We start from the raw sequence: 27,141 nt of genomic DNA on the forward strand, positions 1-27,141 counted from the left end.
TAAAATCTATATCAATAAACTGCACCACCTCACAGAAATACCCCACTGCTATAAATCTCATTCTCACCTACTCTTACTTTCCATGTTGCTGCTATTAGCATCAGACGACATCTCTCCAAATCCTGGGCCCACCCTCATTCCCACCATTACCCAATCAAGCACTCCTTTAATACAAGCAACACGCATAACCTCATTTCCATCCAATGCATCCCATACGCACACACTCCTTTTACCTGCGCACTACGGAACTCTCGCTCTGTCAACAACAAACTTACAGCCATTCATGACCTGTTTATTTCATATGCTTTCACCCTTTTAGCAATTACCGAAACCTGGCTATCTCCTGACACCGTTTCCATTGCTGCTCTCATACATGGTGGTCTTCACTTTAGCCATACCCCTAGGCCAGGTGAGAAACGTGGCGGCGGTGTTGGGATCCTGCTCTCCCCCTCCTGCACTTATCAATACCTACCTCCAATCTCATCTCTCTCCTTTTCCTCCTCTGAAGTTCTCCCCCCTCTCCCTCAAAGTGGCAGTCATATATCGCCCTCCTGGACCAACCTCCCATTTCCTTGACAACTTTGCCCCCTGGCTTCCTCACTTTCTCTCTTCAAAAATACCAACCCTAATTCTTGGGGACTTCAACATTCCTTCTTTCACTCACATCCTCCTTCGGCCTCTCACAATCCACCCTATTCCCGATTCACCGTGATGGACACTCCATCGACCTGGTATTTTCCTACCTCTGCTCTATATCTGACACCATCTGTCGCCTCTTTTCCCCTTTCAGACCATCACCTGGTCACCTATGATATTAATGCAACAGCTAAACCCACTTCTCGATCCCGTCTCCACACCTGTAGAAATACATATGCTCTGGATCCGCTCCCTTCATTGGCTCCCCATTCACAGCAGAATTAAATTCAAAATTCTCACCCTTACATACAAAGCTCTCACCAACGCCGCTCCCCTCTACCTATCCTCTCTAATACACAAGTATACTCCAGCCCGCCCACTAAGATCCATCAATGATCTGCTCCTGGCATCCACGACTATCACCTCCTCTCATGCTAGACTGCAGGACCTCTGTCGTGCAGCACCTACCCTCTGGAACACTCTCCCTCGTGCTGTCAGGCTTTGCCCTAATCTTTCTTCCTTTAAACGCTCTCTGAAGACTTTTCTGTTCAGAGAAGCCTACCACCCCACTCAATAATAAATTAATTTCACTTACCTAACATTTCCCTCATCTAACTCTGTATTAACATCTTTCTCAATCTTGCAGTCCTCACCTCCTGTTTCTCAACCTCCTACCCTTCTAGATTGTAAGTTCCCACAGCAATAGGGCCCTCGATCCCTCCTGTATGTGTTTGTAAATTACAAGTCTTGTACTGTTTTATTTATATGAATTGTATCCATCGACAGCGCTGCGGAATATGTTGGCGCTTCATAAATAAAGTATAATAATAATAATAATTATAAAATGCTTCAACCACCACCAACAGAGGAAAATGTTAAAACTAAGGTATGAGTGAGGTGGGGGTGGTATAGCTTTTTGAGGTTTGGGAAACTTTGCCTCCTTCTAGTAGGAATGTATATCTTATACGTAACAGCTTGTGAACTCTCGCCACCTATATGAAAGTAATATATTTTAAAAGCATTTAACAATAATATATAACAATTCAGAAGCTGGAAAAATGTACAGCTCCTGCTATGTATCATGCACTTTAACCTGAAGTACTTTATACAGTTTTTAAAAGTTGACAACCTCATTCATATATAAATGCACACTGCTTCTGTCACAGGCTTTGAAAATACTTGAGCTACAAGATGGTGGCACCCAGTATTAAGAGGTGGAGATTTAGTATCTGGCATATCTAAGCAATTAAAAAAGGAGAACTGATTTGAAAAGAGCTGCAGGAACAGGATGAAATGCAATAACATATTGAATAGTTAGTATTCTGTTGTAGTTGTGCACATCAGTTTAATGTGCCTTAACTTTATCCCACCCTTTTTCTCGTAGACTTCACAGCTTGTGTATAGGATCCCAAATGTAATGGCTTGTGGAAGTGTGAAAACATTGAAAAAACAGCTGCTATTTTAGACTGACTAGAATCAATAAAGAGGGGAGAAGAAAACCAGCGCTGAAGACCGGCTATATAAAATAACTTGCATAAAACAGTTATATATAAATAATTTTGTTTCATTAAAGATAAATAGTATGTTAGATTTGTATTTCAATAAGTTTAATTTATACAATCTGATTGGCCATTTTAAATCTGCTTCAATTGACCAAAACAACCACAATGGGTGGGAACACGTAACTGCTTCTTTTAATTCTATTTGAACCTAATGTATGCCCTCAAAAGCTGCATTTGTAGCAGTAAGGATATATATATATATATATATATATAGTATAACTACGATGTATCCTATGTGTAAACTAGCAACCGTGATCTGGGCTTCAAAATTACAATATCACTCAATATAAGTGCATGGAGCAGATCCCGTGTCCATCACTTTACTACATCTTTTCTCCTATGTGTACATTTTATAGCCTATCGGTTAACCGTTGAATACAACAATGGTATTGACTGGCCAATGATTATGTTTATTTTATGTGACTTAAGCCTATACTATTGCTTAGGGATGCACCGAAATTTCGGCTGCAGAAAGTTTCGGCCGAAAATGGCATTTTTGGCTATTTCGGTTTTCGGTTTTTTAGCCTGTTATTTTCGGTAAAATTATTGTGTAGCATGTTTCAAATTTGATGCTAGCCTAAAGCTGCTGTTTAAGTTTATTACTTGACTTACTGTTCTGCATATAATGAGTTTTCTAGGACTATACTTTATTTGGATAATTAGTAAAAAAAAACTGTTAAATATGATTCTGTTACATAGAACTAAATGAAGAAAAATACAGTATATTGATATTTATAATTGTTTTAAGTAGGGATGCACCAAAATTTTGGTCGCAGAAACATTTTGGCCGAAAATGGCATTATTGTTTGCCTGTTTTTTCTTGGTAAAATTATTGTGTAGGATATTGTTTTAAGATATTTTTGTCCAATTTTAGTGTGTTACTTTCAATAAAAGTGTGGGATTTTTTTATTGGCTCTAATTATGCAAAAAAAAACACTAAAAAAATAATTTGAAAAAATACATTTTCGGTATCCGTTTCGGTTTTCGGCCAAGTGCATCCCGGATTTTCGGATTCGGTTTCGGTCCAGAATTTCCATTTCGGTGCATCACTACTATTGCTTATTGGTGGATAATTAAAACACACTAAATATGAGCAACCAGCGCTTGAGTAATTACACCTGATGAAGGGGCATGTCCCTAAAAGGCGTTGTAAAAGCATTCCTGTTCTGACCAGGCAATTATTTTTTACAGTGTTTTTAAATGCGATTTTATCCAATAATTGTATTCAAGTTTTTTACTTTATATGATGTATATGCACAAGTTATCACTGCTGATGATTACCAATGCTCTTTTTATCAACGGCTGAATTACTGTGTATCTTGTGTATACTTGAACCTTTATACATAAAGTGGGGAAAAAAACATAATTTATGTAAGAACTTACCTGATAAATTCATTTCTTTCATATTAGCAAGAGTCCATGAGCTAGTGACGTATGGGATATACATTCCTACCAGGAGGGGCAAAGTTTCCCAAACCTCAAAATGCCTATAAATACACCCCTCACCACACCCACAAATCAGTTTAACGAATAGCCAAGAAGTGGGGTGATAAGAAAAAAGTGCGAAAGCATATAAAATAAGGAATTGGAATAATTGTGCTTTATACAAAAAAAATCATAACCACCACAAAAAGGGTGGGCCTCATGGACTCTTGCTAATATGAAATAAATGAATTTATCAGGTAGGTTCTTACATAAATTATGTTTTCTTTCATGTAATTAGCAAGAGTCCATGAGCTAGTGACGTATGGGTTAATGACTACCCAAGATGTGGATCTTTCCACGCAAGAGTCACTAGAGAGGGAGGGATAAAATAAAGACAGCCAATTCCTGCTGAAAATAATCCACACCCAAAATAAAGTTTAATGAAAACATAAGCAGAAGATTCAAACTGAAACCGCTGCCTGAAGTACTTTTCTACCAAAAACTGCTTCAGAAGAAGAAAACACATCAAAATGGTAGAATTTAGTAAAAGTATGCAAAGAGGACCAAGTTGCTGCTTTGCAAATCTGATCAACCGAAGCTTCATTCCTAAACGCCCAGGAAGTAGAAACTGACCTAGTAGAATGAGCTGTAATCCTTTGAGGCGGAGTTTTACCCGACTCGACATAGGCATGATGAATTAAAGATTTCAACCAAGATGCCAAAGAAATGGCAGAAGCTTTCTGGCCTTTTCTAGAACCGGAAAAGATAACAAATAGACTAGAAGTCTTTCGGAAAGACTTAGTAGCTTCAACATAATATTTCAAAGCTCTAACAACATCCAAAGAATGCAACGATTTCTCCTTAGAATTCTTAGGATTAGGACATAATGAAGGAACCACAATTTCTCTACTAATGTTGTTGGAATTCACAACCTTAGGTAAAAATTCAAAAGAAGTTCGCAACACCACCTTATCCTGATGAAAAATCAGAAAAGGAGACTCACAAGAAAGAGCAGATAATTCAGAGACTCTTCTGGCAGAAGAGATCGCCAAAAGGAACAAAACTTTCCAAGAAAGTAATTTAATGTCCAATGAATGCATGGGTTCAAAAGGAGGAGCTTGAAGAGCCCCCAGAACCAAATTCAAACTCCAAGGAGGAGAAATTGACTTAATGACAGGTTTTATACGAACCAAAGCTTGTACAAAACAATGAATATCAGGAAGATTAGCAATCTTTCTGTGAAAAAGAACAGAAAGAGCAGAGATTTGTCCTTTCAAGGAACTTGCGGACAAACCTTTATCTAAACCATCCTGAAGAAACTGTAAAATTCTCGGTATTCTAAAAGAATGCCAAGAAAAATGATGAGAAAGACACCAAGAAATATAAGTCTTCCAGACTCTATAATATATCTCTCTAGATACAGATTTACGAGCCTGTAACATAGTATTAATCACAGAGTCAGAGAAACCTCTTTGACCAAGAATCAAGCGTTCAATCTCCATACCTTTAAATGTAAGGATTTGAGATCCTGATGGAAAAAAGGACCTTGCAACAGAAGGTCTGGTCTTAACGGAAGAGTCCACGGTTGGCAAGAGGCCATCCGGACAAGATCCGCATACCAAAACCTGTGAGGCCATGCCGGAGCTACCAGCAGAACAAACGAGCATTCCTTCAGAATCTTGGAGATTACTCTTGGAAGAAGAACTAGAGGCGGAAAGATATAGGCAGGATGATACTTCCAAGGAAGTGATAATGCATCCACTGCCTCCGCCTGAGGATCCCGGGATCTGGACAGATACCTGGGAAGTTTCTTGTTTAGATGAGACGCCATCAGATCTATTTCTGGAAGTTCCCACATTTGAACAATCTAAAGAAATACCTCTGGGTGAAGAGACCATTCGCCCGGATGCAACGTTTGGCGACTGAGATAATCCGCTTCCCAATTGTCTATACCTGGGATATGAACCGCAGAGATTAGACAGGAGCTGGATTCCGCCCAAACCAGAATTCGAGATACTTCTTTCATAGCCAGAGGACTGTGAGTCCCTCCTTGATGATTGATGTATGCCACAGTTGTGACATTGTCTGTCTGAAAACAAATTAACGATTCTCTCTTCAGAAGAGGCCAAGACTGAAGAGCTCTGAAAATTGCACGGAGTTCCAAAATATTGATCGATAATCTCACCTCCTGAGATTCCCAAACTCCTTGTGCCGTCAGAGATCCCCACACAGCTCCCCAACCTGTAAGACTGATTGATTTGTGGGTGTGGTGAGGGGTGTATTTATAGGCATTTTGAGGTTTGGGAAACTTTGCCCCTCCTGGTAGGAATGTATATCCCATACGTCACTAGCTCATGGACTCTTGCTAATTACATGAAAGAAAAGTATTTAGTCAGCCACCAATTGTGCAAGTTCTCCCACTTAAGAAGATGAGAGAGGCCTGTAATTTTCATCATAGGTATACCTCAACTATGAGAGACAAAATGTGGAAACAAATCCAGACAATCACATTGTCTGATTTGGAAAGAATTTATTTGCATATTATGGTGGAAAATAAGTATTTGGTCAATATCAAAAGTTCATCTCAATACTTTATATTATTATATTATATATCCTTTGTTGGCAATGACAGAGGTCAAACGTTTTCTTTAAGTCTTCACAAGGTTGTCACACACTGTTGCTGGTATGTTGGCCCATTCCTGCATGCAGATCTCCTCTTGAGCAGTGATGTTTTGGGGCTGTCGCTGGACAACACGGACTTTCAACTCCCTCCAAAGGTTTTCTATGGGGTTGAGATCTGGAGACTGGCTAGGCCACTCCAGGACCTTGAAATGCTTCTTACGAAGACACTCCTTCGTTGCCCGGGCGGTGTGTTTGAGATCATTGTCATGCTGAAAGACCCAGCCATGTTTTATCTTCAATGCCCTTCCTGATGGAGATAGGTTTGCACTCAAAATCTCACGATACATGGCCCCAATAATTCTTTCATGTACACGGATCAGTCATCCTGTTCCCTTTGCAGAGAAACACCCCCATGCTTCACAGTAGGTATGGTGTTCTTTGGGGGCAACTCAGCATTCTCTCTCCTCCAAACACGACGAGTTGTGTTTCTACCAAACAGTTCTACTTTGGTTTCATCTGACCATATGACATTCTCCCAGTCCACTTCTGGATCATCCAAATGCTCTCTAGCATACTTCAGACGGGCCTGGACATGTACTGGCTTAAGCAGGGGGACACGTCTGGCACTGCAGGATCTGAGTCCCTGGCGGCGTATTGTGTTACTGATGGTAGCCTTTGTTATGTTGGTCCCAGCTCTCTGCAGGTCATTCACTAGGTCCCCCGTGTGGTTCTAGGATGTTTGTGCACCGTTCTTGTGATCATTTTGACCCCACGGGGTGAGATCTTGCGTGGAGCCCCAGATCGAGGGAGATTATCAGTGGTCTTGTATGTCTTCCATTTTCTAATTATTGCTCCCACAGTTGATTTCTTCACACCAAGCTGCTTGCCTATTGCAGATTCCGTCTTCCCAGCCTGGTGCAGGTCTACAATTTTGTTTCTGGTGTCCTTCGACAGCTCTTTAGTCTTCACCATAGTGGAGTTTGGAGTGTGACTGTTTGAGGTTGTGGACAGGTGTCTTTTATACTGATAACAAGTTCAAACAGGTGCCATTAATACAGGTAATGAGTGGAGGACAGAGGAGCCTCTTAAAGAAGAAGATAAAGGTCTGTGAAAGCCAGAAATCTTGCTTGTTTGTAGGTGACCAAATACTTATTTTCCACCATAATATGCAAATAAATTCTTTCCAAATCAGACAATGTGATTGTCTGGATTTGTTTCCAAATTGTGTCTCTCATAGTTGATGTATACCTATGATGAAAATTACAGGCCTCTCTCATCTTCTTAAGTGGGAGAACTTGCACAATTGGTGGCTGACTAAATACTTTTTTTACCCCACTGTATGTATGTTTGATTTATCTACATCCAAAACTTTTTAGTAGCAAATCATAATGGATACACAGTGAATGTATTCATATTTTTTCACACATTGTATACATAAACTCATTGAGATACAAGTCTAACATATTGTTTATCTTTAATTAAAATTATTTTTATATATATATATATATATATATATATATATATATATATATATATATATATGCAAGAGCTATTTTATATAGCTGGTCTTTAGCTCTGTTTTTCTTCTCTCTTAAAATAAATTTATGCTTACTTGATGATAAATTTCTTTTAAAATGGTGAGAGTCCATGAAACCAACCCTTATTGTTTGTACAGTTTGTGGCAGTACCAGTTTGCACTTACCATGCTTTATCTTTCCTGATTTTCTTCTTTCTCTTGGGCAATTGTATGACTGAGGGATTATTGGAAAGTGGGAGGGATTAAAAGGTCTGTTATGTTAGGTGTTTCTGCCTCCTAGTGGACTGGAGTTTAATCCCACATGTGATGGCTCGTGGACTTTTACCATCATGAAATAAATTAATTGATCAGGTAAGCATTATTATTATTTTTTCTTTTTAACAACTGAATATATCTGCCAGCAAGTTATGTATAATTTTTTGGCTCCTTTTTCTGTATGAATCAGTTAAGCTTATAGTCTACATAGAAAACATGGCAATAGACAGAGTAACTCTAGCCTTTTGACACACAATATATAGAAGCAGATTTTTTTTAAAAGCAGACTTCTGCTTTCTCTTATGTTTTTCTGAAGCTATAGCTCTAATAAAATGACATTGTGTTCAATATAGAGCGCACAGAGACAAAAACTTAATTGCATTATTTTTTTGTCAGCTAAGAGGTGGTGTATACATGCTTTTATAAATGTGTAAGATCTAATCTGCTGCATGTTTTTGCCATAGTGTGCCATGTATGGAAATGCCCTGAGTGTAGAAGTGTGGAGGGGCCAAAAATAAAACACTACATATTCAGCAGCAGTGATCACCTTAGCAGAATGTCTGTTTTTAGGACAGGACGTCACATATCAGGGAGTAACTGAGGTCGGGACCTATGTATCTTCATATATGTAGTGACAGAGACAGAGGGATAGGTTATTGCCTTTTGTTCTTATATATGCATTGGGGGATACAGGCTTTATAACTACTCTGTGTGTACAGCATGCTATATAAAAAAAAAATACTGTTCCAAAAATATGTTCTCAGCTCTAAGCTAATTACTTTCTCTTCCACACAGGATGACCTGAGATATGCCACACTACAACGGCAGTGAACTGTGTTGGTGTACGCAATAACAGTCTGGGGAAAAAAGACTAAAATTTGTTTCATGTTTTGATTATCAATAAAGTTGATTGTTTATTGAGCAATACTCTGTGGCTTACTGTATACTGGGGGATATATACAAGATAAATGATTATTTGAATTAGTGATACTGGTTACCCATATATATAGCGTACAAGGTGATCTTTGTTGAGTTTTTAATACAAGTTTGATTACACATCCAGTGCCCTGTTCTATGACAGTGTATTCTGCGGTCACAGGTTGTAAAATATAACCTTTATATGAGGATGATTTAAATATTGGTATTATCTTAGCCGTACACTGTATGAGTCACTCTGTGTCAGGTATCTGACCCATGTATGGGATGAAGTAGGATGTTCACTGCGGAGTCTTAGGAAACGGACCTGGAGACCAGAGCTGGTAAATGATGGAATTTGGAAGGAAAGGTTTAGAGGAGGCAAGTCCAAGAGGTTTGGAAGAGAGGTACATCCAGAGACATCTACCTGGGGGAGGACAAAGCAAAGTTAAAAATAGCTAATAATAAAAGCAAGAGTGAATACATCCAGAAGAAAAATGAGCTGTATTAATAAGGCACAATGAAAATTTCTAGGAATATCTATCAGTTGGCTCCTTCTACTCATGAGACCCTAATCACAAACTTATTAGCACATGAACATAAGTTTATTTTTCTTTGTAAATGCAATACTTCTCTACCACACATCTGCCTAATTGCATGGAATGGGAGTTGTGTCAAAAAGAGGTATATGCAGATTGCACCAGTTCATTCTGACTGAGCAAGAGGAATCTTGCAGAGGAATGTAGTCATAATATTCTTGGGCCCTAAACTACCCTGTTGGATGTAACCCTGTAACAATGTGCATCCTTTTTAAGACTCCTCTGATAGATTATAAATTCCAAGTTATGCCAGTGCTAATACACACATTGTAGCCTAATACAGCATATTATATATATATATATATATATATATATATACACACACACACACACTGTACTGTGCTGTCATGCCATGCCTTCTACAAACTATACATGACATTGACATTCATTCACAAACAATCATAATGATTGTCTGTGAATGAATGTCAATATGTCATGGTTGTAAATGATGCCTGATGAGCCTTTCACATACCTCCCAGTGCACCGGGAAAAGTGTTATCTGTGGAGCACAAGCTTATATGTGGAGCACCTCCCTCTTCCTCTCCAGTCCTCTAGTCATGTTCCTTGTGCTGAGAAGGAACGTGAGTGACGTGACCTGGCTGGAACTGTTCTGGAGGAGGAGCAAAGCTGTGCCAGCATGCATGGGGGATTGAAGTGTTGCGTAGTGCTGAGTGTAGAGCCGGCACTAGGCACGTGTTGTGGTGGGTGGGGGTGCCTTCCAAGTGTGAACACGGGTCGGGGAGGCGAGCTGTCGCTGCGCAGTTACACTCAGTCATCATCTCACTCAAAATTAAAAAAAAACCCAGAATAAAAAAAACAAGCAAAATTTAAAAAATATGTCACACTGTTGTCAGTCTGCCGCGGCACACCTGAGGCTCTCTCACGGCACACTAGTGTGCTGCGGCATACTGGTTGAAAAACACTGGCTTAGTGGACATACAGTCAAATAACTACCTGTAAATCAGCATAGTGGCATAAAAACATAATTTCTATCTTAACTGATAAATTCATTTCTTTATTGGTGGCAAGAGTCCACGAGCTGTTACGTATGGGATATACATTCCTACCAGTAGAAGGCAGTGTCCCAAACCTCAAAAGCCTATAAAACCCCTCCCACCTCACTCATACCTTAGTTTGACGTATAGCCAAGTAGTGAGGCAAATACGCCCTGGACCAAGGGCCCAGCATGTCAGGGAGCCCAAAAATAACATTTCCATGGCTCCTGGTGTGCTGCTTAAGCTAGGGCTGACAGCTGCCCTATCAGTTACTAAGCAGTTAAGTGTGGGTTTAGTGAGGGCCCAAGCCACAGTATGGGGCCTTGTGCCTGGATGTGGGGTTTCTTTCTGTGGGTCCTAGACTGGGGTGGGCTGTCAGGAGTATGTCACTGTGAGGGCCATGGAGTATGGGATCTAGCCTTGGAGATTGGGGGCCCTATCTCTGGCCCTTGACGTTGGGGGGGGGGGGGGCTGAGGCGCAGAGCAGGGAAGCTACCATGTTCACTTACATACATTTTAATACATTTCGGTCAGTGTGGGGCCCTTCCCTAATCTTTGCCCTGGGCCCTGATTGGTCTCAGTCCGCCCCTGTGGTGAGGTGTTTAGAAGGAGTAAAAGCCAAAAAGATGTGCTTAAAACAAAAAACAACCCCAAACAGGTGGGGTTTAGTGGACTCTCGCAACAATGAAAGAAAACATAATTTATGTAAGAACTTACCTGATAAATTCATTTCTTTCATATTAGCAAGAGTCCATGAGCTAGTGACGTATGGGATATACATTCCTACCAGGAGGGGCAAAGTTTCCCAAACCTCAAAATGCCTATAAATACACCCCTCACCACACCCACAATTCAGTTTAACGAATAGCCAAGAAGTGGGGTGATAAAAAAGTGCGAAAGCATATAAAATAAGGAATTGGAATAATTGTGCTTTATACAAAATCATAACCACCACAAAAAAAGGGCGGGCCTCATGGACTCTTGCTAATATGAAAGAAATGAATTTATCAGGTAAGTTCTTACATAAATTATGTTTTCTTTCATGTAATTAGCAAGAGTCCATGAGCTAGTGACGTATGGGATAATGACTACCCAAGATGTGGATCTTTCCACACAAGAGTCACTAGAGAGGGAGGGATAAAATAAAGACAGCCAATTCCTGCTGAAAATAATCCACACCCAAAATAAAGTTTAACGAAAAACATAAGCAGAAGATTCAAACTGAAACCGCTGCCTGAAGTACTTTTCTACCAAAAACTGCTTCAGAAGAAGAAAATACATCAAAATGGTAGAATTTAGTAAAAGTATGCAAAGAGGACCAAGTTGCTGCTTTGCAGATCTGGTCAACCGAAGCTTCATTCCTAAACGCCCAGGAAGTAGAAACTGACCTAGTAGAATGAGCCGTAATTCTCTGAGGCTGAGTTTTACCCGACTCAACATAGGCAAGATGAATTAAAGATTTCAACCAAGATGCCAAAGAAATGGCAGAAGCTTTCTGGCCTTTTCTAGAACCGGAAAAGATAACAAATAGACTAGAAGTCTTACGGAAAGATTTCGTAGCTTCAACATAATATTTCAAAGCTCTAACAACATCCAAAGAATGCAACGATTTCTCCTTAGAATTCTTAGGATTAGGACATAATGAAGGAACCACAATTTCTCTACTAATGTTGTTGGAATTCACAACCTTAGGTAAAAATTCAAAAGAAGTTCGCAACACCGCCTTATCCTGATGAAAAATCAGAAAAGGAGACTCACAAGAAAGAGCAGATAATTCAGAAACTCTTCTGGCAGAAGAGATGGCCAAAAGGAACAAAACTTTCCAAGAAAGTAATTTAATGTCCAATGAATGCATAGGTTCAAACGGAGAAGCTTGAAGAGCTCCCAGAACCAAATTCAAACTCCAAGGAGGAGAAATTGACTTAATGACAGGTTTTATACGAACCAAAGCTTGTACAAAACAATGAATATCAGGAAGAATAGCAATCTTCCTGTGAAAAAGAACAGAAAGAGCAGAGATTTGTCCTTTCAAAGAACTTGCAGACAAACCCTTATCTAAACCATCCTGAAGAAATTGTAAAATTCTCGGTATTCTAAAAGAATGCCAAGAAAAATGATGAGAAAGACACCAAGAAATATAAGTCTTCCAGACTCTATAATATATCTCTCGAGATACAGATTTACGAGCCTGTAACATAGTATTAATGACAGAGTCAGAGAAACCTCTTTGACCAAGAATCAAGCGTTCAATCTCCATACCTTTAATTTTAAGTATTTCAGATCCTGATGGAAAAAGGGACCTTGTGACAGAAGGTCTGGTCTTAACGGAAGAGTCCACGGTTGGCAAGAGGCCATCCGGACAAGATCCGCATACCAAAACCAGTGAGGCCATGCCGGAGCTACCAGCAGAACAAACGAGCATTCCTTCAGAATCTTGGAGATTACTCTTGGAAGAAGAACTAGAGGCGGAAAGATATAGGCAGGATGATACTTCCAAGGAAGTGATAATGCATCCACTGCCTCCGCCTGAGGATCCCGGGATCTGGACAGATACCTGGGAAGTTTCTTGTTTAGATGGGACGCCATCAGATCTATTTCTGGAAGTTCCCACATTTGAACAATCTGAAGAAATACCTCTGGGTGAAGAGACCATTCGCCCGGATGCAACGTTTGGCGACTGAGATAATCCGCTTCCCAATTGTCTATACCTGGGATATGAACCGCAGAGATTAGACAGGAGCTGGATTCCGCCCAAACCAAAATTCGAGATACTTCTTTCATAGCCAGAGGACTGTGAGTCCCTCCTTGATGATTGATGTATGCCACAGTTGTGACATTGTCTGTCTGAAAACAAATGAACGATTCTCTCTTCAGAAGAGGCAAAAACTGAAGAGCTCTGAAAATTGCACGGAGTTCCAAAATATTGATCGGTAATCTCACCTCCTGAGATTCCCAAACTCCTTGTGCCGTCAGAGATCCCCACACAGCTCCCCAACCCGTGAGACTTGCATCTGTTGAAATTACAGTCCAGGTCGGAAGCACAAAAGAAGCCCCCTGAATTAAACGATGGTGATCTGTCCACCATGTTAGAGAGTGTCGAACAATCGGTTTTAAAGATATTGTTTGAGATATCTTCGTGTAATCCTTGCACCATTGCTTCAGCATACAGAGCTGAAGAGGTCGCATGTGAAAACGAGCAAAGGGGATCGCGTCCGATGCAGCAGTCATAAGACCTAGAATTTCCATGCATAAGGCTACCGAAGGGAATGATTGTGACTGAAGGTTTCGACAAGCTGCAATCAATTTTAGACGTCTCTTGTCTGTTAAAGACAGAGTCATGGACACTGAATCCATCTGGAAACCCAGAAAGGTTACCCTTGTCTGAGGAATCAAAGAACTTTTTGGTAAATTGATCCTCCAACCATGATCTTGAAGAAACAACACAAGTCGATTCGTATGAGATTCTGCTAAATGTAAAGACTGAGCAAGTACCAAGATATCGTCCAAATAAGGAAATACCACAATACCCTGTTCTCTGATTACAGACAGAAGGGCACCGAGAACCTTTGTAAAAATTCTTGGAGCTGTAGCTAGGCCAAACGGCAGAGCCACAAACTGGTAATGCTTGTCCAGAAAAGAGAATCTCAGGAACTGATAATGATCTGGATGAATCGGAATATGCAGATATGCATCCTGTAAATCTATTGTGGACATATAATTCCCTTGCAGAACAAAAGGCAAGATAGTCCTTACAGTTACCATTTTGAACGTTTGTATCCGTACATAACGATTCAATATTTTTAGATCCAGAACTGGTCTGAAGGAGTTCTCCTTCTTTGGTACAATGAAGAGATTTGAATAAAACCCCATCCCCTGTTCCGGAACTGGAACTGGCATAATTACTCCAGTCAACTCTAGATCTGAAACACATTTCAGAAACGCTTGAGCTTTTACTGGATTTACTGGGACACGGGAAAGAAAAAATCTCTTTGCAGGAGGTCTCATCTTGAAACCAATTCTGTACCCTTCTGAAACAATGTTCTGAATCCAAAGATTGTGAACAGAATTGATCCAAATTTCCTTGAAAAAACGTAACCTGCCCCCTACCAGCTGAGCTGGAATGAGGGCCGCACCTTCATGTGGACTTAGAAGCAGGCTTTGCCTTTCTAGCTGGCTTGGATTTATTCCAGACTGGAGATGGTTTCCAAACTGAAACTGCTCCTGAGGATGAAGGATCAGGCTTTTGTTCTTTGTTGAAACGAAAGGAACGAAAACGATTATTAGCCCTACTTTTACCTTTAGATTTTTTATCCTGTGGTAAAAAAGTTCCTTTCCCACCAGTAACAGTTGAAATGATGGAATCCAACTGAGAACCAAATAATTTGTTACCCTGGAAAGAAATAGAAAGTAAAGTTGATTTAGAAGCCATATCAGCATTCCAAGTTTTAAGCCATAAAGCTCTTCTAGCTAAAATAGCTAGAGACATAAACCTGACATCAACTCTGATAATATCAAAAATGGCATCACAGATAAAATTATTAGCATGCTGAAGAAGAATAATAATATCATGAGAATCACGATGTGTTACTTGTTGCGCTAAAGTTTCCAACCAAAAAGTTGAAGCTGCAGCAACATCAGCCAAAGATATTGCAGGTCTAAGAAGATTACCTGAACACAGATAAGCTTTTCTTAGAAAGGACTCAATTTTCCTATCTAGAGGATCCTTAAACGAAGTACCATCTGACGTAGGAATAGTAGTACGTTTAGCAAGGGTAGAAATAGCCCCATCAACTTTAGGGATTTTGTCCCAAAATTCCAATCTGTCAGACGGCACAGGATATAAATGCTTAAAACGTTTAGAAGGAGTAAATGAATTACCCAATTTATCCCATTCTTTGGAAATTACTGCAGAAATAGCATTAGGAACAGGAAAAACTTCTGGAATAACCACAGGAGCTTTAAATACTTTATCCAAACGTTTAGAATTAGTATCAAGAGGACCGGAATCCTCTATTTCTAAAGCAATTAGTACTTCTTTAAGTAAAGAACGAATAAATTCCATTTTTAATAAATATGAAGATTTATCAGCATCAACCTCAGAGACAGAATCCTCTGAACCAGAGGAGTCATCAGAATCAGAATGATGATGTTCATTTAAAAATTCATCTGTAGGGAGAGAAGTTTTAAAAGATTTTTTACGTTTACTAGAAGGAGAAATAACAGACATAGCCTTCTTAATGGATTCAGAAACAAAATCTCTTATATTATCAGGAACATTCTGCACCTTAGATGTTGAAGGAACTGCAACAGGCAATGGTACTTTACTAAAGGAAATATTATCTGCTTTAACAAGTTTGTCATGACAATCAATACAAACAACAGCTGGAGAAATAGCTACCAAAAGTTTACAGCAGATACACTTAGCTTTGGTAGATTCAGCACTTGACAGCGATTTTCCTGTAGTATCTTCTGACTCATATGCAACGTGAAACATCTTGCAATATGTAAGAGAAAAAACAACATATATATAAAGCAAAATTGATCAAATTCCTTAAATGACAGTTTCAGGAATGGGAAAAAATGCCAAAGAACAAGCTTCTAGCAACCAGAAGCAATAAAAAATGAGACTTAAATAATGAGGAGACTAAAGCGACGCCCATATTATTTGGCGCCTAAATGCTTTTGGCGCCAAATTGACGCCACATCCAGAACGCCGACATTTTTGGCGCGAAATAACGTCAAAAAATGACGTAACTTCCGGCGACACGTATGACGCCGGAAACGGAAATAGAATTTTTGCGCCAAAAAAGTCCGCGCCAAGAATGACGCAATAAAATGAAGCATTTTCAGCCCCGCGAGCCTAATAGCCCACCGGGAAGAGTCAAATTTTTGAAGGTAAGAAAAAATGGTTAAATCAAAAATGCATTATCCCAAATATGAAACTGACTGTCTGAAAATAAGGAAAGTTGAACATTCTGAGTCAAGGCAAATAAATGTTTGAATACATATATTTAGAACTTTATAAACAAAGTGCCCAACCATAGCTTGGAGTGTCACAGAAAATAAGACTTACTTACCCCAGGACACTCATCTACATATAGCAGATAGCCAAACCAGTACTGAAACGAGAATCAGCAGAGGTAATGGTATATATAAGAGTATATCGTCGATCTGAAAAGGGAGGTAAGAGATGAATCTCTACGACCGATAACAGAGAACCTATGAAATAGACCCCGTAGAAGGAGATCACTGCATTCAAATAGGCAATACTCTTCTCACATCCCTCTGACATTCACTGCACGCTAAGAGGAAAACCGGGCTCCAACTTGCTGCGGAGCGCATATCAACGTAGAATCTAGCACAAACTTACTTCACCACCTCCATCGGAGGCAAAGTTTGTAAAACTGAATTGTGGGTGTGGTGAGGGGTGTATTTATAGGCATTTTGAGGTTTGGGAAACTTTGCCCCTCCTGGTAGGAATGTATATCCCATACGTCACTATCTCATGGACTCTTGCTAATTACATGAAAGAAATTAGTTTATCAGTTAAGATATAAATTATGATTTTCTTCTTAAATGGAAAGAGTCCACAGCTGCATTCATTACTTTTGGGAAATAAGGACCTGGCCACCAGGAGGAGGCAAAGACAACCCAGCCAAAGGCTTAAATACTCCTCCCACTCCTCTCATCCCCCAGTCATTCTTTGCCTTTCGTCCCAGGAGGTTGGCAGAGAAGTGTCAGAATTTTTAATTTTAGTTTTTTGTCTCTTATGGAGGGTAGTACTCTTCGGCAAGGGACAGGAGTTTTAAGTAGTCCTGTCAGTTTCTCAGTGAGGGCTTGGATGAAAGTCAGAGTCCGGAGATGTAGGGAGTGTCTTTCTGCGAATCCATCCCGACTCATATTAACAATCGGCAGTGTCAAACTTCGCTCCGCTGCCTGTTTTCGTCTCTCATGCCCATGGTGGAGGTGATGCCACTATTCGTCACACTTGAAAGGCTGTGTTCCTGTTCCACTGCGTTGATTCTGGTAAGATCGTTTCATTTTACTTTATTGTCAATGCACTGTAATGTGAATGTTTTCCCGAGAGGCTACCACAGCTTTGCGGGTCTAACTATATGACATAAGGGTCTCAGTGAGTCTCTGTTAGTATCTTGGAATTGAGGGTTAATATCTCTTGAGGGGGATTATTGAACGGGGGTTTATAATCATGTTTGTTATGTGATTCAACCTGCTTATGTGTGATGTTTATGGGCTCGTGGTTGGAACTTTGAGGCCTTTGGAAGTGATGCAGCCTTTTGGTTGGGCGCGCTTTTTTGGACTGTACGGTTTATCAAGTTATGGAGGATTCTGATGCTGAGACTGTGCTCATTTCAGATTCAGCTACGGAGGATTCTGATACCGAGACTATTTTAATTTCAGATTCTGTGTCCGGTGATGACTCCGGATTGGCCTTGTTGACACATGTTGACCAGTTTTGTTCCGTATGCCATTTGAGAGCGCCTGGTTCCTCGGACTCTTTGTTACTTCTTCGGAAGTTGTTAGTCCTATGTTTAGTAATGTCTGTTTTCCTTTTTTCACCTATGTGGGAGAATTTATGCAGCTTGCCAGTTAGGACCCTGAGTAAAGGCTGGTCCTGTCGGGTTTGTTTGGTTTTGTGGCTGTTCAGACACGTGGCACTGTTTCTGCTGGATCGGTAGTAGCACTGAGTGCTCAGGTTATCATTGTTTTTTATTTTCAACGAAGCATTCGAGAGGACCTGAGGGTTCACAAGGCGGGAAAGGATTGTTTCAGTCCTTATAGCCTTTAGTCATGGATGACCGGGCAGGGGAGTGTTCCGCTGCATCACTCTGACATCTGATTTCATCAGAACCTAGAGTTCCTCGTCCACGTGGGGGGGGGGGGAGCTGGCGGGTGTAGTTCCCGTTGCCACTGGTTGAGTGGTTTGGCCTTCAGTTTTTAGGCTCCTGGATGGTCCTATGTGGCTTGATCCAACAGCTTGTATGGATAGCTGTCCAGCATGTGGAAGGTTTTGTATTTTGAAACCTATTGCAGCTTTTGGCACCTTTAAAGGGGTGCGTGTCAGCTGTTTCTAGTATATCTAGATATGGCTCTTACTCTAGGCCATGTAAGGTCTGTCTGAGTTATGAGACCTTGGGTCATCTTCCATTGTACCGGGTTTTGGGGATCTGTGCTCCGGATGTTGGTCCCCTGTGGGGACTTGTTTAGCTCGGGTTTTCCCGGAGCTTGGAAGGTTTAGCACCTTTTCTCTTGTAAGGTGTATCCAGTCCACGGATTCATCCTTTACTTGTGGGATATTCTCCTTCCTAACAGGAAGTGGCAAAGAGAGCACACAGCAGAGCTGTCCATATAGCTCCCCCTCTAGCTCCACCCCCCAGTCATTCTCTTTGCCGGCTCTAAGCAATAGGGTCTCTCTTGGAAGGGTAAAGTGAATGTGCTGTTAGATTTGTAGTTTTTGTTCTACAAGCAAAAGTTTGTTATTTTTAAATGGTACCGGTTTGTACTATTTACTCTCCAGCAGAAAAGGGATGAAAATTTCTGCAGAGAGGAAGATGATTTTAGCATGTTGTAACTAAAATCCACTGCTGTTCCCACACAGGACTGAGGAGTACAAGAAAACTTCAGTTGGGGGGAACGGTTTGCAGATTAGGCTGCAATAAGGTATGTTCAGTCATTTATTTCTAGACAAGACTGTGATAATGCTAGAAAAGGACTGATAAGATCCCCATGAGGGAAGGGTAAGCTTTATTCAGAGACTAAGTATGGAATTACAAGCTTACATGGCAGGGCTAATTTATGCTGGTTGACACTATTTTATGGGTTGACACCTTTTTATCGCAAACGTTTTTTACTTATAAATATCGTTTTTGAGACACTTAGAAGGTCCCTTTGGGTTTCTTTCAGGGGTTGTTACCCACATGGCTAATATTATAACTCCTAGGAGTGTTTCTTTAGGCCTCACAGCACCGGAGTAAGGTGGGAGAGGCCTATTTTCGCGCCTCAGATGCGCAGTTAGATTGACTAGATCTTCAGGCTGTGTTCACATGGCGGCTCCTGCTACAGTTTGAAGGGTCCATCCTGGCAGTGCTAAGACCGCGGGGCATAGCAGTGGCGCCTTATCTAGACGACATCTTAATTCAGGCGTCAACTTTCCAAAGAGCCAAGTCTCACACGGAAATCGTAGTGGCCTTTCTGAGGTCTCACGGGTGGAAAGTAAACATCAAAAAGAGTTCTCTCTCCCCCCTCACAAGAGTTCCCTTCCTAGGATCACTAATAGACTCGGTAGAAATGAAAATATTTCTGACGGAGGTCAGAAAGTTAAAACTCTAAACTGCTTGCCGAGCTCTTCATTCCATTCCTCGGCCGTCTGTAGCTCAGTGCATGGAGACAATCGGACTAATGGTAGCGGCAATGGACATAGTCCCTTTTGCACGGATACACCTCAGACCACTGTAACTATGCATGCTCAAACAGTGGAATGGGGATTATGCAGATTTGTCTCCTCAAATACAGTTTGACCAGGGGACCAGAGATTCTCTTCTCTGGTGGTTGTCTCAGGATCACCTGTCTCAGGGAATGTGTTTCCGCAGACCAGAGTGGATCATCGTAATGACCGACGCCAGTCTGTTAGGCTGGGGTGCTGTCTGGGACTCCCTGAAAGCTCAGGGCTTATGGTCTCGGGAAGAAGCTCTTCTCCCGATAAACATTTTGGAACTGAGGGCGATATTCAACGCTCTTCAGGCATGGCCTCAGCTAGCTGCGGCCAAATTCATCAGATTTCAGTCGGACAACATCACGACTGTAGCTTACATCAACCATCAAGGGGGAACAAGGAGTCCCCTAGCAATGATGGAAGTAACCAAAATAATCAGGTGGGCAGAGGATCACTCTTGCCACCTCTCAGCAATTCACATCCCAGGAGTAGACAACTGGGAAGCGGATTTTCTAAGTCGTCAGACTTTTCATCCGGGGGAGTGGGAACTTCACCCGGAGGTATTTGCCCAGCTGATGCAGCTATGGGGCACTCCAGAATTGGATCTGATGGCGTCCCGTCAGAATGCCAAACTTCCTCTTTACGGGTCCAGGTCCCGGGATCCCCAGGCGGTGGTGATAGATGCTCTAGCAGCGCCTTGGTCCTTCAATCTGGCCTATGTGTTTCCACCGTTTCCTCTCCTTCCTCGTCTGGTGGCCAGAATCAAGCAGGAGAGGGCGTCGTGATTCTAATAGCGCCTGCGTGGCCACGCAGGACTTGGTATGCAGACCTAGTGGACATGTCTGTAAGGAGAAGGGGGTGGCACTAGCGCTACAAATATTATTAGTACAGGGCTGCTCAATTAAATTAATGGATTATATCAGTATTCATATGTATATATACATACATATATACATACACACATACACATATGCATCCACATATATATATATGTGTGTATGTGTCTTGTATATGAGCAGGGGTGCTTGTGCACAAGAACAACTTGTGGATGAAGTCTAGAGCCCAGAAAAGGGATCAAGACTAAAAGAGTGCACTTAGGGAGCACTCCCAACCCTGATTGTGATGATAGTAAACTCACGTTCAGGACCAGAAACTAGGTATTCAAGTGGATTTAATTAAAACACAACTTTTATTAGAAAGATAATTGTATAAAATCAATGTGAGTGTGTGTGCACTTTAAAAACACATAGGACCTGAGTCGCAAATATTAGTTAATACTAAATTCTGTAACCTGATTGTACAGATATTATGGGCCCCTTTGAAAAGGGAATTCACCCCGATATTAGGGGTTGTATTTTATCTCAGTGCAACAGTGATAGTGACTAAGGGGTTAATTAAATCGATATAAAGATTTTATTGAAAAAAATAGTATTATCTATAGTCAATGCAGTATGACTGATGCACGATTATCCGAACGAATTGCCTTACCGAACTAGTAATAGCTTGCTATATGTGAAATAAGCTAATTTCACATATAGCAAGCTATTACTAGTTCGGTAAGACAATCTGACTTTACCGAGTGGTTCACAAACTGTGTATATTTAAATAAGACGCTATACAAAACCCCTCTCATTAATCTGTGTATAAGAGAAACATCCAGTTTACCCAAAAATTCGCAAATATCACAAGCCAAAATAAGGCGTAATCTAGAGTGTATTTGCAACATATAAATAATAGCAGTACTTATTAAAATAAGTTCTGCCTCTACACGTACGGATGTGAATTGAGATACAGAGCAGCAATTCTGTTTAAGATTATTACCCTAAATTTATCAGCTACGGATTTTATTCTCAACCATTACATACTTTATATGGTAATAAATTGCTATTTTGACACAGTGTACGAATAAGTGTGCAATATATTAGATACATTTGCAACAAGCTGATAAACTTATGCTCTAATATACCTATAAATTACAACATAAGGTAATAAATATTACACAGGAGCCTCTTTTCCCTTTTTATTTGAAAATCACATTGAAGGGTAATCCAGGTTATTCTAACTACAGTGTTATACAGTGTATAATACATAATCAGCAGATGAACTCCAGTTGATACATCTTTGTCTACCCGCAGTACATGACACTATATGGGGTAATAGATGCCAGGATACATTTTACTCAATAGTATGTGTTAATACGTCCTACTATAATCGTGCATCAGTCATACTGCATTGACTATAGATAATACTATTTTTGTCAATAAAATCTTTATATCGATTTAATTAACCCCTTAGTCACTATCACTGTTGCACTGAGATAAAATACAACCCCTAATATCGGGGTGAATTCCCTTTTCAAAGGGGCCCATAATATCTGTACAATCAGGTTACAGAATTTAGTATTAACTAATATTTGCGACTCAGGTCCTATGTGTTTTTAAAGTGCACACACACTCACATTGATTTTATACAATTATCTTTCTAATAAAAGTTATGTTTTAATTAAATCCACTTGAATACCTAGTTTCTGGTCCTGAACGTGAGTTTACTATCATCACAATCAGGGTTGGGAGTGCTCCCTAAGTGCACTCTTTTAGTCTTGATCCCTTTTCTGGGCTCTAGACTTCATCCACTAGTGGACATGTCATCCGTTCCACCATGGACCTTCTACTTCAAGTTCCTTTCAAACTTCCAAATCTAATTTCTCTGCGTCTGACTGCTTGGAGATTGAACGCCTAATTCTATCTAAGCGTGGTTTCTCTGAGTCGGTTATCGATACCCTGATTCAGGCTAGAAAGCCTGTCACCAGGAAAATCTACCATAAGATTTGGCGAAAATATCTTTGTTGGTGCGAATCCAAGGGTTACTCATGGAGTAAGATTAGGATTCCCAGGATATTGTCCTTTCTCCAGGAAGGATTGGAGAAAGGATTATCAGCTAGTTCCTTAAAAGGACAGATATCTGCTTTGTCTATTCTTTTACACAAACGTCTGGCAGAGGTACCAGACGTTCAAGCATTTAGTCAGGCTTTAGTCAGAATCAAGCCTGTTTATAGACCTGTGGCTCCGCCATGGAGTCTGAATTTAGTTCTTTCAGTTCTGCAAGGGGTTCCGTTTGAACCTTTACATTCCATAGATATTAAACTTTTATCTTGGAAAGTTTTGTTTCTGGTAGCTATCTCTTCTGCTCAAAGAGTTTCAGAGTTATCTGCTTTGCAGTGTGACTCACCTTATTTGGTGTTCCACGCAGATTTTTGCGTACCAAACCCGGTTTTCTTCCTAAGGTTGTGTCTAATAAGAATATTAATCAGGAAATTGTTGTTCCTTCTCTGTGTCCTAATCCTTCTTCGAAGAAGGAACGTCTATTACACAATCTTGATGTGGTTCGTGCTTTAAAGTTCTATTTACAAGCAACTAAGGATTTCAGACAAACAACTTCATTGTTTGTCATCTATTCTGGTAAGAGGAGAGGTCAGAAGGCGACTGCTACCTCTCTTTCTTTTTGGCTGAAAAGCATCATCCGTCTGGCCTATGAGACTGCTGGCCAGCAGCCTCCTGAAACAATTACTGCTCATTCTACCAGAGCAGTGGCTTCCACATGGGCTTTTAAAAATGAGGCTTCTGTTGAACAGATTTGTAAGGCAGCGACTTGGTCTTCGCTGCATACTTTTTCCAAATTTTCCAAATTCGATACTTTTGCTTCTTCGGAGGCTATTTTTGGGAGAAAGGTTTTGCAAGCAGTGGTGCCTTCCGTTTAAGGTACCTGTCTTGTTCCCTCCCTTCATCCGTGTCCTAAAGCTTTGGTATTGGTATCCCACAAGTAAAGGATGAATCCGTGGACTGGATACACCTTACAAGAGAAAACAGAATTTATGCTTACCTGATAAATTACTTTCTCTTGTGGTGTATCCAGTCCACGGCCCGCCCTGGCTATTAAGTCAGGTAGATTTTTTTGTTTAAACTACAGTCACCACTGCACCCTATGGTTTCTCCTTTTTCTTCCTAACCTCCGGTCGAATGACTGGGGGGTGGAGCTAGAGGGGGAGCTATATGGACAGCTCTGCTGTGTGCTCTCTTTGCCACTTCCTGTTAGGAAGGAGAATATCCCACAAGTAAAGGATGAATCCGTGGACTGGATACACCACAAGAGAAAGTAATTTATCAGGTAAGCATAAATTCTGTTTTCTCTCCCCTGTGTCCTCTGACTGGGTGGAGGTGATGGGGAGACTAGGCCTGCTAGTAGGGTTTTGGGAACTTCGAGGTATACCTTCTGTTGTCTTGTGGCCTTGTGAAGTCTCTTCATTTGATTTCTAGCCGTGCTCCTTGGAGAGTTGGACTTTATCTAGGGGTGGTTCCTTCATTTGGTGGGAGCTTTCGAGTTCTCTGCGCTGTCTGGATATGCTCCATTCCTTTTGTCTAGCTTTTTGGCCAGTCGCGGTGTTCAGTTCCAGTGTATAGTTGCCTGAACTATTAGATACCGGACCTGTTTTTTCTTCCTGAGTCTTCCTCTTTCTGGGGCTTCGCTCCTGTCCCAGTTTTGGGTTGTTTGGATCTCAGGGCTGGTCAGGATGTTCCACGGTGGTGGGAACTAGGGCTATGTCCTTGCTCCATCTACCTGACCGGGTCAGGGTTGGCACGGTCTATCAGAGTATTTATTACTCCTTGTCATCTGGGGTTAGCTGGGTGGCTTGCGCCTCAATAATGGTGGGTTTCTACCCAGCTGCTGGCGCTGGATTCCAGTCTTCTGGTGCGCCTTAGGGTTGCATTCCCCTGTTAGTTTGCCAGGGTACCCGTGGATTCTCTGCTCTGCAGGCAAATGGGTTGGCTGTGCCTCTGTTGGGCAAACTACTTGTGTGGGGGTCCTTTCTAGGACATTTGCGGGGGATTTTTTTCTTCCCGTTTAGCCGGTGGCTTCAGGCCTTGGAGACAGTTATTGCCCTTCCATCCTCTTCCCTTTTCCTTTAGGGGATATTTGCTTCTTCGGGAGACGGAGTCCTTACTAGGGGCTTCTCCTGGTCGGGAAGTAGAGGGTGGACTTGGTTCCACCTGGAATCTTGCTGGTTCCATGTCAGACTATGGGGCCTTGTTTTGATAGATCCTTAGGTCTATGTCCTTGTCTGTTTTCAGAGTTGGGTTGTACTTGTACTCTGGGGGGATGGCTCTGCCATCTTTACACTCGTTCCTGTTCCAGTTTTGGGATTCTTTGTTCCCTTGTATTGGTGGCCCAGCTGGGTCTGCAGGTCAAGATGCCTTAACGGTCTATGGGTCACAGTGTGAGCTTGCTGAGTCTATTCTTATAGCTCAGTCTGCTAGGAGATGGGTTTTCATTTCTCCTTGCTCCTTTGACCGGAGATGGTTTCCTCTTCCTTCGGGTTCTGAGGGTAATTTCTCCTTCTCGGGGGGGCCTCGAAGGAGACTTTGTGTTCCCCTTTTTAGGGACCTATGAGTACGTCTGGCGGCTTAGGTTGCCTGGAGCGTGCCCTCTGTCGGGGGCTGTTTTGTGTGGTCTGTTTCTTGATGACTGTTGCTGCTGCTTCTTCTTCCTTGCAGCTAACTGGACAGCTAGCTCAGCGTACTAATGCACTGTAGCAAACCGAGGGTTGCAAGAACATTCATGTTTTAGCTCCCTCTGTGTTCTCAAACTTGGGGTTTTGCTTGGGTCTATTACACGCTCTTTCATGGTCAAATACTTGGGTATTCTATGGGCAGGCGCTGGGAGGACTTTGCCTCTTTAGTTGGATTCCATGCTTGCAGGATGTTGGGGAGATGTCTTTTCGGTCTTCGTGCATGGTATTATCCCAGGTTTCGCCTGTTATAGGCGTGGCTTCCTTCCCTGTTTGGGTTCATTTGGGTCTCTGATTACTGGGCCCACTCTTGGAGGTGCTGTTTTGCATTGAGGGACTTTTCGGTTTCCTCATTTGGTTTACCCTTCATTTGTGAGGGGTGAGTGGTGGGGGAAGTCTGTTGGGCGACGGTGTCTCTTGGTGGACTGTTGGCTCAGTTGAGTCCGTTTTGCGGTCTCTAATTTGGCTCTGGACTGCCTGCGAGTCAGTGTCACTGGGCTTTTCCTTTTAAATTTTTTTCTCGGCTTCGGACAAAGTGGGATTTTTTATTGGGTAGAGGTTCAGGCCTGGTGCCCTCAGTATGGGCCGCCTATTGTACCCTCCTGTCTTGGCATTCAATGTCCTCTATAGCTTGGGTATTGTTTTCCCTAAAGTAATGAATGCAGCTGTGGACTTAAGAAGAAAAACAAATTATGCTTACCTGATAATTTCCTTTTCGTCTGATGGAAAGAGTCCACAGCTCCCCACCCGTCATTTTATGTGGGACGTCATTTTTCTTCTGGCACCATTCATCCTGATATTTCTTCTACTGTTCTTTGTTCCTCGGAAGAATGAGGGGAGTGGGAGGAGTATTTAAGCCTTTGGCTGGGTTGTCTTTGCCTCCTCCTGGTGGCCAGGTTCTTATTTCCCAAAAGTAATGAATGCAGCTGTGGACTCTTTCCATCAGAAGAAAAGGAAATTATCAGGTAAGGAATTTATGTTTTTTTTCAAAGAGGTGGCTAAAGTCTACAAGCTGTTACATATGTGATATAATACACAAGATGTGGAAGTCCACGAGTAACAATAGAGAGGGATTAAAATAAAAACAGCTTTTTTTCGCTGAGAAATTAAATCCATAACCCAAAAATAATGTATTTTATCACAATATATTGTGATATACCTTTAAGGTATATCACCTGTTTGGCCTCTAACCCTATAAAAGGCTTCCTGTTCCTGTATCTCATTGCCTGAATATTGAAGGACAAACACTGCTGTGCATCTGAGTTTCTTAATTGCTCTGATTGCTACTGCAGTAATTCAAACTTTCTGCTACAAGTTTTGTTGCTAATTTATATTTGTTATTTTGCTAGCAGTTTTCGCTACTTATCCTTTTTGTTTGCATTATTGGGTAAACCTCTTCAACAGCCTTTTCTCAGGAAACTTCCATTTGTACATTTACCGTTACGCTGACAGGAGTCAGCTGTTTACAGAATCTCGCAGCAAGGACACAGTGTTGCAGGACCGGAAGTCAGTCACGCACATACCCGCTGCTGTGTAAACGCTGCAGACGCCGAGGAGGTCAGGTATCATAGTGTTTACCAC

At 41.3% G+C, this 27,141-nt stretch overlaps 1 protein-coding gene across 3 annotated transcripts in view; it reads right to left on the reverse strand.

Moving 5' to 3' along the window:
- Window positions 1-8,914: 8,914 nt before the first annotated feature.
- Window positions 8,915-27,141, reverse strand: part of AP4M1 (adaptor related protein complex 4 subunit mu 1) — a 217,014-nt gene continuing 198,787 nt past the window's right edge. For 2 of the 3 annotated variants that reach the window (XM_053718267.1, XM_053718268.1), the window contains exon 16: window positions 8,915-9,379. In XM_053718267.1, coding sequence (XP_053574242.1) covers window positions 9,182-9,379 — 198 coding nt within the window. In that variant the 3' untranslated portion in view covers window positions 8,915-9,181. The remainder of the gene's footprint in view (window positions 9,380-27,141) is intronic. The other variant, XM_053718269.1, reaches the window with a different exon arrangement.

The sequence above is a fragment of the Bombina bombina genome, chromosome 6 (assembly GCF_027579735.1).
Source record: "Bombina bombina isolate aBomBom1 chromosome 6, aBomBom1.pri, whole genome shotgun sequence".
Taxonomy (NCBI): domain Eukaryota; kingdom Metazoa; phylum Chordata; class Amphibia; order Anura; family Bombinatoridae; genus Bombina; species Bombina bombina.